General features: G+C 42.4%; 1 protein-coding gene across 2 annotated transcripts in view; it reads right to left on the bottom strand.

Annotated features, from left to right (window-relative positions):
* Nucleotides 1–211: 211 nt before the first annotated feature.
* SI (sucrase-isomaltase) overlaps nt 212–13,701 on the bottom strand; it is a 50,131-nt gene continuing 36,641 nt past the window's right edge. For both annotated transcript variants that reach the window (XM_085322315.1, XM_085322316.1), the window contains exons 33-47: nt 13,624–13,686; nt 13,250–13,384; nt 11,817–11,901; nt 10,679–10,817; nt 8,885–9,018; nt 8,576–8,610; nt 8,341–8,457; nt 7,003–7,151; nt 6,636–6,720; nt 6,475–6,531; nt 5,680–5,804; nt 5,181–5,269; nt 3,569–3,618; nt 1,021–1,191; nt 212–593 (exon numbers count right to left, since the gene is read on the bottom strand). In XM_085322315.1, the coding sequence (XP_085178441.1) occupies nt 531–593; nt 1,021–1,191; nt 3,569–3,618; nt 5,181–5,269; nt 5,680–5,804; nt 6,475–6,531; nt 6,636–6,720; nt 7,003–7,151; nt 8,341–8,457; nt 8,576–8,610; nt 8,885–9,018; nt 10,679–10,817; nt 11,817–11,901; nt 13,250–13,384; nt 13,624–13,686 (1,497 nt within the window). In that variant the 3' untranslated portion in view covers nt 212–530. The remainder of the gene's footprint in view (nt 594–1,020; nt 1,192–3,568; nt 3,619–5,180; nt 5,270–5,679; nt 5,805–6,474; nt 6,532–6,635; nt 6,721–7,002; nt 7,152–8,340; nt 8,458–8,575; nt 8,611–8,884; nt 9,019–10,678; nt 10,818–11,816; nt 11,902–13,249; nt 13,385–13,623; nt 13,687–13,701) is intronic.

Here is a 13,701-nt window from a genome sequence, read left to right as displayed (position 1 = left end):
ACCATAGGGTTGTATAGATCAACAACAACATTTCATGTTAAATCAGTTATCTGGAAACATTTCCATTTGTCTACCCTTAAATACTTCTCAGTAATAGTAGCTTATATGGCACAATTAAAATCAAGATGGAAGCTAAGTAGGGTAGAATTATGGCCCCAAACACATGCAGTTAATGCCAACTGTAACGTTTTTTATAAAATTTAACGAGCGTGAAGGCAGCCAGAACTTCTACTTAGGGAAAACACTGCATTTTACATTCAGTTTTTTAGTTTTGAAAGATGAAGTCGTATCAAAGTGTCATAATGTTTAAAGCACAAATTCTGCACCGCATGAAGAGCTTCCAGTTAGCCTTCAACATTACTAAAACATGACTTTTTAACACAAAGTACCTTAATATGAACTGACTATAGCTAACGTTTTTATAGTACAAACTACTTTAGGATGTCAAAGAGGCAGTATGAAAATTGACAGCTGGTTTTAAAAACAATGAGAAAATTCAGAGATGTGGCTGATGTTATTTCTCAGGCATCTTAGCTCCATTGCACTGTGTAGTCTTCACCTAATTCAAGTTCAAGATGGGAAATTAACAGGACCTTTGGGAAAAAAACAAACAAAGAAGAAGTGAGTAGCCCTACCCTTCAGGATACACTGCTTTTGTGCACTTGATATCAAATATAGTGGATTCTCATTTTAGATTACAAGCATTTATTCCTCTTTCCCTGGTGATGGTATCTCTACGAACTTCAGGGACATGGCTTTTGGATTTCAGATCATGAGGCTCTGGTCCTTTCCCTTCCCTTGGATTCAGAAGCCCTTTGAGAACTGATGTTCCTTTTATTAAAAATGAATAAATAAATACAATGTGGAATTTTGTGCATTTGGAAAACTGACTTTTGTAGAAAGGGCTGTAAGATCCCAGAAGCAGGTGTTACGAGGCTGGCAGAACTACACGCGCTTCCCCTTTGACGCTGCCGGTGGGATGGGACGGCCAGGGCCACCTGCCCTCCCGGTGCTGCTCACCTGCTTGGTGCTGTTGTAGGACACGCTGTGCCCAGAGGTGATCGCTTCCCCCTTCTGCATTACCGTCACCTGCTGAACGTTCGTGCTCACTCCCAGGACTTTGATGTCCGTAAACATTAAGTTGTTCGGGTCAGCGTAACCACGGTGCACGACGCTGATGTCCAAAATGGTCTGGAAGGACAAGAAAGGAAAGGAAAACCAAGCGGTCAGAGGTTGTCATCAGGCCGCTACCCGGCAGAGTAAGCTTTTCTCAACCCGCTTGAGCCGTACACATTTTTCTGCTCATTCTATTTTTTTTTTAAATCTGTATGTTGCAATTTATTTGACAAATGTTGAAGGTTTCGAGCCACTTTCCACTGGTAATCTGGCCAGCTCCCTGGCGGCGGGGCCGGGAGGGAGGGCAGGGGGCTGCGTGTCAGCACTCGCAACGCAGCCGTGCCGTGGGGCTTGCACTGCCCAGCGGTTCGGATGGCTTTTTGCTGAATTTTTTGTATAATTGTCTTTTACTGATGCAAAAAAAAAAAAAAAAAAATCGGAAGGACTGCAAGGGTCTGCCTTTCCGATCTAACCAAATGCGAGTGTGACCTGGAAGAAGCATTTATGGGGCGAGTTGGTGTGGTTTTGGGTCGTTCATGGGCAGTTTCTTTAGGTTGTACCCAATTCTACTAGGTCTCCAGAAGGACAGCAGCGTGCTGAGTCCCCCAAGAGGGGGTTTACTGGTTCAGATCCCCTGTGTGCTTCCATGGAAGCGTGATGCGATATAATTATGCATTTTTAATGCATTAGTAGTCAGGGTATTTATTTTAGTGTGCGCATTTTTCATTATTGCTTGATTCAGGACCTCTCTAATTAGGCTTTTTCTTACCAGCTTTCTGTAAGAGCAGGAAAATGTGTATTTATTTTATAATCTCCTTGCAACTGCTAATAGTGAATATTAGCAAAACAAGTTTGTCTTTCTCAGCAATTAACATCCAATTATTTGACAAAGACAAAATTAGAAAGAAACGAGGTAACACATTATGGCATCCTGGAAAACTGAAGAAACAAAGTGTATTTTCTATTACAATACAAAAAGCCTCTCTTAAATTGATAGTCCATATAATTACAGTCTAATTTAATTCTGAATATTCAGCTGGTCATACTAAAAATTAAAAACTGACATCTTTTAGAAGAGCCAATGCTTGTAATAAACACTGCTGCTCATCGACTTCAGTGGACATGTTCCAGACTGCCTGAGGAGCAGGAATTCGGGTTTATATCCCCTAGTCCTGAACTTTTAGTTTCTGGTCGATGYGAGGGTATGAGTAGGGCTCTCCTGGAGCAGGTGCAGCTCCCTCCTCCTTGTAGTTTTAGGAAGTCCTTTCCCCTGTGCTTGCCAGCGACCACGTATCCGCCTTCCTCCTCCCCAAACCAGCATTTACGTTTTTAATTGAAAATAAAATACCTAAGCACTGCAGCGAACAGGGGCAAACGGAGCACGAACCCGAGTGCCTCTTATTTTGGCCCCGTGAACTTGCGTCTTTGAGCAGCGACGCGGCTCTCCTCGCCCGCCTGAGCGCTCCCGGGCAAAGACAGTTTGCTCGCTTTTAAAGTGCTTTCCCAGATCTAGCCGTGGCTCTAGTCACAGCCCAGATCTGTTTGTTTTTTATATATTAACAGTTTTCTACTCTGTAGCAGTAAACTTTGTGACATATATATGTGTTTAACTGCATAGCTTTAAAATATGCATGAGCTGTTGATCTAGAATATCTTCTTTTAAATAGATACTCGTAAATTTTCTGCAAAAGTGACACTGAATATGCAGCTGGCAAAATAATACCATTAGTCTCATACATAGCTGATTTCTGCATTGATACGTGCTTTCCCTTTATAAAAATCATTTATGAAATAAACTTGTATTTTCAGAATTATGTCAGAAATAATACCATAAATATATACCATACCTAATAATATGCTAAAATAGATATTTCTGGAATCAATTTTAAATTTGTTCTTAATGCAATCATATTAGTTATATTATATTCAGTCATGAACACAAAACACTCTTTCTCAGTTTCCTCATATATACCAGAAAAAATTGCAAATGTAAATATTTAGGATTCTTGTCAGTCAGCCGTTAAGCTGTAGACCTACTGTCATAGCAGGGGGCTACACCCGCCCAGAGAGGCTGAACCAACACCTGCCTTGGGGGTTTTGGTCTGGGCCAACTGCTTAATAGGAACATGCACAGCTACGGAAGAACCCTACTGAAATAAATGAAGTTGCCCTGATATACACCAATATGAGTAACGTAAAATGCGTTTGTTCTTCTAGTCTGTGCTAATAGACGTGATGATTGGAATCCCAAAGAAAATTTTAAATCAACAGTTATAGACCCACCACAGTCTTCATTTGCCTGGATGAGGACTGGCCTATCACCAAGAATTAATGTTATGCTGGTATTTCTAAACATTAAAAAATCCAAAATTAAAATGCCTGTATTTAAAAATATAGCACTAATCACCCAAAGTGATTATTCAAAATCTGTGAGTTAGTTAGCACTGCATACCTGATTAGCAGTAAATGATGTTAGCAGATATACACCGTCTTCATAGGCATCTGTTAAAAAAGAAAGCATAAAGTAAAATGCATTTACAGCGTGTCTCTATACAAGTAGAGCACAGTGCTGTATTATCCTAAGGCCTGCTTTTAGACATGAAATGCAGTCCTGTCGGACTGTATGCTATTTGTGTGAGAGCAAAGGCTCTAAGGAAGTTTTAGAGGCAAGCTGCAGAAGAAGGCAAGCAAGCAACGTCCGGAAGACCAGGGATGCTCAGATCAGCAAGTGGCACGGGATGATTTCCCCCATCCAGCTCTGTTCATCAGCCGATTACACATTATCGTGATAGATGGTGACGATGCTTTGGAATCACTGTTGTACATTTTATCAATTCCATTATTCAGTACTAAGTGAGCTCCAAATAGTGCTGATAACCAGAGGCATGGTAGGTTCTTGCCTTTCTGCACTGTAGAAAGCAGATCACAGAGATCCAGGTGAACAGCACCTTGTAGTCTGCGCTGATTTCATTTATCACTCAAACTCCCTAAACACAGCCATCACTTCTAAATCCCCGTGATAACAGGCCATGATGTATGTGAAGCACCTTAAAATACACTAACGGCATCCTGGAAACTTCCTTACACATCATTATGCTAAATAATACAATTTCATGCAATACTTAGAGTAATCTCAGGTGGTAGCTTATAGTTATTATGAGGATAATACGCTCTGGATATAAAGGATAAGAGGCATCTAAGTATGCCTTATCTGAAAACAATTTAAATATATTAATGCTGAGGAAATTAGTTAAAGTGTCCCACATGTAATCTATGGTTATCATTCCCATAGGTTTGGGAACAAATCTTTATCATACATGTTGTCCTAGGTCCAGGGCACAATTTAATTTATGCAAAATATGAATTCTATAAATAATAACATTATGTGGTTTAATATAATGTTAGCCTGAAAGCTTAATTTGAATTTTTTATTTGAAGACCTGTTCAGACACATCCTCCCAAAATGGGATTGCTTTGGCCAGCAGGGTCTGTCATTTCCACCTGCTCCTGATGTTCCTCAAACACCTTGCACTAACCTGGGGACCTCTGAAGGAGAAGCAGCAACCACTGCTTTTTTTTTTCCAAAGTGATGGCTAAGTAATGTGGTTTCTTATAGCTTGGAGTTTCCACACTGAAAAATGTGTTATTATAAGAAAACACAAAAAGTGGAGTAATAGAAAAGCTCCTTAATTAGCTATTTAGCACTATTTGTCTTTCATGAACTACTGCAATTTGTGCAAAAATGTGCTGCCACCGACTATAGGATAGGTGCAGGGCTTGAAGAACCCTCACAAGAACAGTAGTTGAATCCAGAAGAAGTAGACTGAAGCTCTTTGGAAATAAAATCACAGACCGCGGAGGTCAGAAGGGGCCTCTGGAGATGGCCTGGTCCAACCCTTGGTCCAAGCAGGGTCACCTAGAGCAGGGTGCCCTGGACCGTGTCCTGGGTGTTGACTATCTCCAGGAATGGAGACTCCATGTCCTCTCTGGGCAACCTGGACCAGGGCGCAAACACCATCACAGCAAAATTTTCTATGAAAGCAAGAAGCATCCATGATACTTACCAATGCGAACCCCGTCATCCCAATAAAGCTGCCCATGTGCAAGCTGACTGTCATTCAAAGCAACAGTAAGTCCCATTGGGTTTTTTCGGCTATAAAAAAAATAGATTATTTTTTCCTTAATTTCCTCAGGCAATTGCATTTTAACTTGCTCAAATATTATGATTTATTTTACAAATATTGTTGCAACTCAATTCATGTCTGACACTAGTCTTCTTGACTCCATAGTATTAAATTTAAAGGGGTCTATAAGAATGAAAGCTGAGGTGCTACCATACACATAGTTTTTCTCATGATTGCTAATATTTATATGAAATGGGAGATACTTCTGAGCATCAGAGAAATTGTATTTTTCACAGATTGAACCTAGGAATCCCGAGCCATACTGTCACTGTGTAATTAATACGCCATTTATTCTCCATACCAAGAATTAAAGATCTTCCTTTAAAAGAAATTTAAAGAGGAAAATTGAATTTTAATTTTTTGCTTAATTTTATCATACCTGTAAAAAGTTGTATTAGCAGGGTTTTGCCAAGCAAGGATGTAACCTCCTCGGATATGAAGGTTGATATGTTCCAAAGGAGCTGGTAACACACTAAATTGTCCCCTGAAGCCAGTAAGTTCATCCTAATTATGAAAAAAATAGAGCAAAAAATAGCCGTCTATGGAACTGGTCTCATTTTGCACTTTTTAGAATGCTATACTGAAGTTACAAATATATTCATTACTTTTTGCAAGATCAATTAATGCTTTTATAAAAAGATGTTATTGCAAATCCCTTTTTTGACGCAGGTGTAAGTACATAATACTTTTAAGGTAAAAATGTGAAATTCTGCCTATGTAAAAGAATGACCCAGCCGTAGCTGACAGTGGCTGAACCAAAGGGATCAGCCAGGTGAAATACCAACTAGTGATAAATTAAGTGACTTTCGATGCCTGTTGTTCCTTCTCCCAAGTCTTCTCTTAGTTTCTGTGAAAGGCTGATGCAGCTAAGAGAGTTTTGTCTTTGCCCACCCCACCCTTAGCAAAGAAATTACGTCTACTATTCAAGGGGGAAAAGAGTCAATGGAAGCGCATGGAATTGAAGGTGTTATTCCACCTTTTAATTTACCACCGCTGTGGCCATGTAAAACATTATTACATTAAAAGGAACCAACGACTTTGGTGAGAAGCCGGCTCAGCAGGTGGGATTGGTGCCTCGCGGAGCGCTCGTCCCGCAACGCCACTCCGCGCACCCTGCTGTCGTCCGAACGGTGTGGAAGGATATTTGTAATACTTATTTTCTTAGGTGACTTACTGTGTGGTAATCGTACCAGCGGGCGTTGGGAAAGTAAGCGTTCACCGTTACGGCGCCCTGGAATTAAACACAGATGTTTTAGGTATATCAAAGCAAAAAGTGAAGTTTAGCAAAAGTGACTTCTAATACTTTTATATGCATTTAAGTATATTAAGACTTACTTGGTCCAGTACGGGGCTGATGAGCAGTGCAGGTCCCCACAGAAACTGTTTATATATTTCCCACGCAGTTCTGTCTTCCACAAACCTGCAAGGTAACAAAGCCACTATTAATATTGACCTTTCCCAAACTGTTCTTTATTTAAGACTTTTTGTCAGTAGCCGAATCTACTATTTCCTCATTTTTATTTCTGCTGCTTTTGCAATATTTACTTTTTCATTCTGAGGGTCTCCAGCACCAGATAGCACTTTGTTGTTGCCTACCTCCAAAGAGGCTAAAGCCGATTTTTATAACTTCCCTAATTACGGAATTTTGATGAAGATTTAGTGGAAATTGGTGTGGCATGGAGAGCAAAGGACTCGCACTTACTCGTGGAGGACGGGGCGGATCACAGTGCTTCCGTGGGCATGGGCTTCGTACATCAGCGTGTAGAAGTAGGGTAACAGGGTGTATCTTATATTCAGTACGTGCCTGGAAAGCTCTTCAAATGTTGAGTTCCAGGAAACAGGGTCTTGCCTCTGGAAGAGAGGAGACTTGTTATTCAAACCAGATATTGTTCTGGAGAGCTGGGGAAAAAACGGGTCAAAGAATTTGCTAGTGTTCATAATAAACTTCAAGTTTAGCATCTTTTTTTTTTTTCATTTTGTTTTGCTGATAAATTCATACAACCTTTCAGTAGCAGCAATTGTCAAATGGGCATCAAAGTCAACACAGCAGAACATTGCTGAGGAAATCTCTGCAGACTCTTGCAAACTCTGCGTCTTCCCAGAGCACCGTTATTTATTTCTTAATTAAGGACTAAGTGACAGTGAAAACAGTAGGTGTCACTGTCAGCACTAAGCAGGGGAATTAGAAAGGAGGAAGGTGAGAAAGACGTAGGGGGAGTATTGTAAAAAAAAATGTTTAATGCAAACTCTACCAAAGGTGTGACACATTTGGGTGTACATAATTTATTATCCTTCTTTTCTGCAGGGCAGCACTCAGGACTTGCAAAAAAAGAGAACGAAGCACTAATGACTGATGTCAGGGAGCACGTCCAATCTTTATTAAATGTATCGAACAATACCTTGGCAAATTGGGTAAGACTGGAAGCAACGTGATAACCCTGAATCTGCATTTTTAAAGGCTTTAAAAGTCCTATCGAAAGGTGTGCTGCTGCAAGATAAAGCACACTGTTTTTTAAAAGGAGACTTTAATCCATTAGATATATGCCATATAAATAGCTCTACTCTGCTAGACCTGAAGCTCTAACTGGAGTATAAGTGTGGTTTCAATTTTTTTTATTTTTCTAGTTATCTTGTTTTACAGCTTTCTATAATATAGTCCTTAGCCAGCACAGCCCTACATTTAGGTAATTATTTTCCTTTATTCTTAAAAGAAAAACAATATCTGATGGTGGCAAATGTGCAAAGCACAGAAATTTGAGGTGCTCACTCAAGAACCTAATTACACTGCTCCCCGTGCTGATTTGCCATCTAATTCGGAGCGACGGGGGATGAGAGCACCCGGCTCCTTCAGGCGCCTCGTGCTGGCTTAGTCCGCTGGGTCTGGGCTGTTTAAATAAAAATGGCACGTCGGGGAAGCAAACTTAGAATACGCTTGCTTGCCGCGGTCTAGGAGCGGGCTTGCAGGGGAGCTAGGCTGCAGGGGCAGGCGAGTATTTCTCGCGTGCCGCGGGGGCCCGGGCGCCAGCACAGCGGTGCTCACCCGGGTCCCCTTCTGGTTGTGGTTCCTCGAGTAGGGGTAAAATGCCCCCAGCTGCATCCAGCGAACGCACATCTCGTACTGCGAGTCCTGGAAGAAGCCGCAGATATCTGCTCCGGTCTGAAAATTAAAAAAAAAAAAAAAAAAAAAAAAAAAAAGAAAAGAAAAAAGATCCAGTTGGAGTATTGCTAATTCTTGTCAGGGTAAGTAAATATGAGGTGGTAACTTGTTAGCTTACATAAGAGATTCCAAAGAGGCTGAACTCCATCATACCTGCAAGGAAAAAATGATTCAGCATTAGCAACTTCTTTATTTTCCCTCTGGCACGCCCAACGCCGCACGCGAGCGCGATACCGAGCGAGAGGAGAGATTCCACGTTTCTGCAGCGCGTCGCACTTTTCTGCCGCGGAAGGACGGGGAGCTGCGAGGGGACCGGCCGGCCCCGGCCCCGGCCCCGGCACCGGCACCGGCACCGGCGGGAGCGCTGAGCCGCCAAACCCAGGCGAAGAAGTTACCGCCCGGCACGAAGCTTTTCCCTTCCGCCTACCGATGATGGACTTGGTGAGCTGATCCCAGGCGGCCGTGTTGTCGCCCAGCCAGTGCCCGGCCCACCGCCCGCTGCTGGGGTACGTCGAGCGGGTGATGACGATGCCGCGCTCCTTGGTGACGCTCTGCAGAGCCCTGGCGGCGAAAAACGGCAGGGAAACCCGTCACGGCAGAACCCAAACAGTCTAAAACAGCCCTTAGGCCAAGCAACCAAAGGAAAACAAAAACAAAAACAAAATCAAAAAACCCCCCCAAAAAACGGAGGCAGGAGGAATCGCTGCTTCCCAACCGCTCCTTTTGGAGGCACGCTGCTGCTCGGCACCGTGTGGCTCAACTAGATGCATCACCGGGCTGATTTCTTGGAAGAACTCCTCTGCAACTGTGCACACACACTGTGAATCATTACAGAGAAATACTAGACTGAAATACTAGTTAAAAAGCTACACTGATTAAATTGCACTGCTCTCTAACGATATCTCCGCAATAATTGCTCTAACAGCTGCTTCAATAAGGCACTATTTATTTATTTTTTTCTGCAGGATTTGCAGCTTAAGTGACACTATAATTACAGCAAAAATACACAAGTCACTTAAATTACCATAGTAATTAAGCTAGACTAATGTACTGTAATTAGTTCTTCCAAGATAAACAGCAAGTTTGCTAGTATCCTTTATTTCTTTGTAATATATTATCAAGCATTTTCAGCCCCTGCTTGGTTTACCCTGCCGAAACGCTGCTTTGGAAACTGCATGTTTGAGACGTGCGGAGAGCGTAGGTGCTGCTGCTGGAGCGGGAGCGTGGCCTGAGCGACCCGCTGCCGCGCCGCGGCGGGACCGAGCACGCGGCCAAAGCGGCTCCTTGCCCCCCAGCGCCCTGGTTTCTCTCGCTGAACAGCTGCTACCTTCACTTTTAAAGGTTCTGGCTTTCACGCCTGGGCAAAGAGCGACATTAAGCGAATATCAAGGAATTACTTGTTGAATTGGAAATGAAACAACCTATATAAATATATATATGTGTATGTATATATACTATCATTGTAGTATATACATTGGATCAGAAGTTGTCTGCAATAGGCTAGGATACTATTCGGTAAGGAACGTATAATAAAGTGTGCCTTGATATTGCAAAAATAAGTCCTTAAAGAGAAAACCACGAGGCTTGTGTGCGTAAGGACACAATTTGCATTTAAAAAGTCACTGTTTTCCCTTTTCAGCACTACTCAATCTAATTTAACAACAGTAATTTATGAGTGTCTGCATTGTATCCTGTATTTAAAAACTGTATCCTAAAACACTTGGTGTGTGGCTAAAACAATATCACCACCGCAAATAAAACAGGTTATCAGTGCAACACCTGGAAGCAAAAAGTATTTTGTGTGTTAATTACAGTGATTACTGAGAGTATCGTTAAGTAATTTTCGTAAGAGCTGATCAAGTGTTCGGCGCCGTTCTCCCTCCCGCCGCGCGCCTGCGGAGCCGAGCGGCTTCCTTCGGTGGAGCAGCGGTGTTTGCAGGCAGAGCGGCCTGGCTTGCTGCCTCCTAACGGAAATCACTGCAGAAAATGTGCTGGGACAACAAAACAGCCCACGGCACGTAATTAGCTCCAAATTAAACCGCGTTAGAGATAGCGCCTCATCCCGTCGCGCCCGCGGGGCGGCGGGCAGCAGGACGAGACGGCAGAGCCACGGGCAAGCTCAATGGAGTGATGGAAGTTTTGGTCCTCAAGCATAGAGAAACGGGGTATTCGTCAGCAGCACGTTTTGGAAATAACGAGCAAGTGTGAAAATCCAGCTTACTCGAGGGTAGGTCTTGTTTGGGACCATCCGTACAGGCTGTGGACATCGTAGTGTCTCACCGGCGTGTCGTCCGGAAGATGTTGCTGCCCTTCCATGCACGGAGTTTTGAAAATTAATCCCTCTGACCGGTATCCTAAATCTAGTGGGAAGGGAACGAAAACACTTGTATCTGAATAATGAATATATTCAATAATAATTTAAATGAGTAACTTTTTGTTAGTTCTCATAATCTCTTTTGGCATTCATCTTCTTTTGTGCACGCATACAGCCACTTGCTTATTATTATAAAATAATATGCCAAGCCTTCTGAAGGGGATTTTTCCTAATATTCCCATGTAGATATTTGGGTCTGCAAGTGCATTTATAGACGTGTGTATGTCTATCTACCTATATGCATCTATACATCTCCATAGATATATATACACATGCATAACTCAGTTATGGATGCTCCTACTGAAGAGCCTCAAAGAGTAAACAGGGCACATCCGAGTCCAGCCGAGCTCTGTGAACGTTGCCATATGACCCGTACAAACAGAAAACCGGGAGGAAAGAGGCTATCACTGAATATCAACTTCCTGACAAATCCTAGGAAAGGACTCACAGGAACTGAAGACAGAATTAAGCGACAGGAGTGCTCTAATGAAGTGTTAACGAGTCATTACGAGTGAGTACTGCCGCGCACCAGCACTTAAGCAAAGCCGAACCAAGAAAGCTAAGTATTTCAAGGGTATTCCTCAAATTAGGCCTTATATTTTTACACATAGATAACTGCTAATGAGAGGAACTGCTAATGGTACAGGAGATTCTGTGAATTTTTAATCATTGATTACATTATTCAGCTGAGAGAACCCTGGAAAGCGCTGAAAGCTATGGTCTTTATTTACCAAGCCTAAAGCCAAGGATCTACACAGGCATCAAAATCCACATGCACGCAACCAGCTAAAGATGGTAACTTTGTAGTCACTATTCCTCCTGAAATAGGGGGAAGTGTGCTTGTAGCGGCTGAAAAGGGTCACTTTTAGTTAGGAGTTCAGTTATTTCTTTCTAAACTTTAGGCATTTATGCCACCTACACCATGAAAGAAATGATAGATTARCCAGACTGACCGAAGGCTGTTTTGAGCAGTGATCAGACTTACGAGGTATATACGGTGGGAAATTCAGGTGGTCATCTCTACAGCCGCCAATGGCACCGTTCATAAAGGCTGCAGGTTCGTTCATGTCCTAAAAACGCAAAGCAAAAACTGACTGTATTTGTTTCAATCATAGAAAACTCATTTAAATACTAAATTGCAAAAACAAAAATACTAAAACAGGGCGGGGGGAAAAAAAGAGCCGCATAGTAGAAGTCCTCAGGAACATTTGCAGCTGCAGCTTGAGCTTGCTGGTTTACATTTCTCCTCGAATGTTCACAGCTAGTACTTGGCGGGGGGAAAAAAGAGAGAAGAGCAAAGTATTTGCTCTTGGGATATCCACGCTTGCGTTCAACGGCTGCACCGCTCGGTTCATCCCCCTGGAAGAGTCCGGGGGGCAGCGAGGGGGGCCGGCGCGGTGCCCCGTCCTGCAGATGCCTCCTGGACCTAAACGGCGCCTGGAGGAGGAGGAGTCGGAGCCAAGCTCCTCTCCGCTGGTTTTGCTCCAGGGGTCCGGACACCCCGGGGTCCCCGTAGCAGGGCGTACTCTGCCGTAGCTGCTCTCYGGCGTAAGGCTGTGGTTTCTTTCCAAGGAGCCTGAGGGAGCTGGGTGAAGAAATTCTGCGGAAATCTGGGCGATTAGCTCCTTTCGGCTATTTTAGATTGTGCCCTAAATATTTAATTTTCTCTTTCAGCAGGCTGACTGAGTAAATTAACCGAACTGGAGAGCTCTGGTTTTCGGGCTACATAACTGCATTTCTTTCTCAATCAGTGTAAAACTACTGTTTAATAAGTAATTTTTCTGATGAGAAACTCCCTTAATAGGCTGATTCTGCCTACCTCATTTCCGAGATAGCAGAGTGTCTAATCCCAGGAGGTTATTTGAAGGTACTAGGATTCAATTTTACAAACTCTGTCTTTATCACTCATATTCACTAAAAAGGACTGTTTTTCCTATGTGCAAAACTGAAATCAATACAGAAGATGGAGCTAGATATGGATGCACAAACTGCTAAAACCTCTGAACTTCGTTTTATTTAAGTAACAAGCTAAGACCTCTTATCTAACTCCTTCTGTCCTGTGGAAGTAGCAGTTGGACAAAACAGTTGTCTCACGCTGTGAAAAAATCATGCACTTTAGGAGCTAATGGAAGAGTGAGTTCATTGCAAACAAGTATTATGAAGGTCAAAAGTAAATAAGGAAGATTTCATAGAAAATGAAATATTTCAATAGGGAATGATGCTATTAACAAAAAAAGATATTTTACTTTTTGGTAGACCATTCATACTGTACTATCCTGAAATATCCATACGCTTACTTCCTTCGAGGCATTACAATTGAAAGGCAGTATATTTACTGGCTGTCACGGTGTTTAGAAAATGTTTTATGATAAAAAGATGCAAAAGCCTCTCAAAAGTGGAATACATTTTTACACTTACGATCCATAGGCCATCAAACTTCAGGCTTCTGGAGGCGTTGGTGGGGTTGTTGTAGCATTCTGCGATTTCCTGCTTCCACCACTCAGCTGTGGAATTGCGGAAGAAATCCGGGAAAGCGGCGTGCGCTCCGTAGAGCTGTGCAAGCAGTAGGAAAGAAAAACAGATACAGCACTGAGAACATACCAGTATTAAAATGCTGGAATTTGTAAAATAAAAAAAATACAAATCGCTTGTTTGCTGACTCTAGTTGAAAGGCTATAGCCAGTTTCTGCATCTTATTCTTTAAAGTACGCTATACTTTGCTACTATTTTCCTTAATTAATGTACTKCTCCCTCTATATTTGTGTTAATAACCAAACCGTATCAGCATTTACCTGTATTTGGGTTTGCTCAGGTAGTGTCTCGTTAACTTCTACGTTGGGAAGAAACGGCCAGACCTAACAGGACAAAGG

This window comes from Rhea americana, unplaced genomic scaffold (assembly GCF_003343005.1).
Source record: "Rhea americana isolate MKP2758 unplaced genomic scaffold, rheAme1 scaffold_76, whole genome shotgun sequence".
Lineage (NCBI taxonomy): Eukaryota > Metazoa > Chordata > Aves > Rheiformes > Rheidae > Rhea > Rhea americana.
The sequence above is the reverse complement of the archived record's forward strand: the minus strand, read 5'-3'. Positions and strand labels throughout refer to the sequence as shown.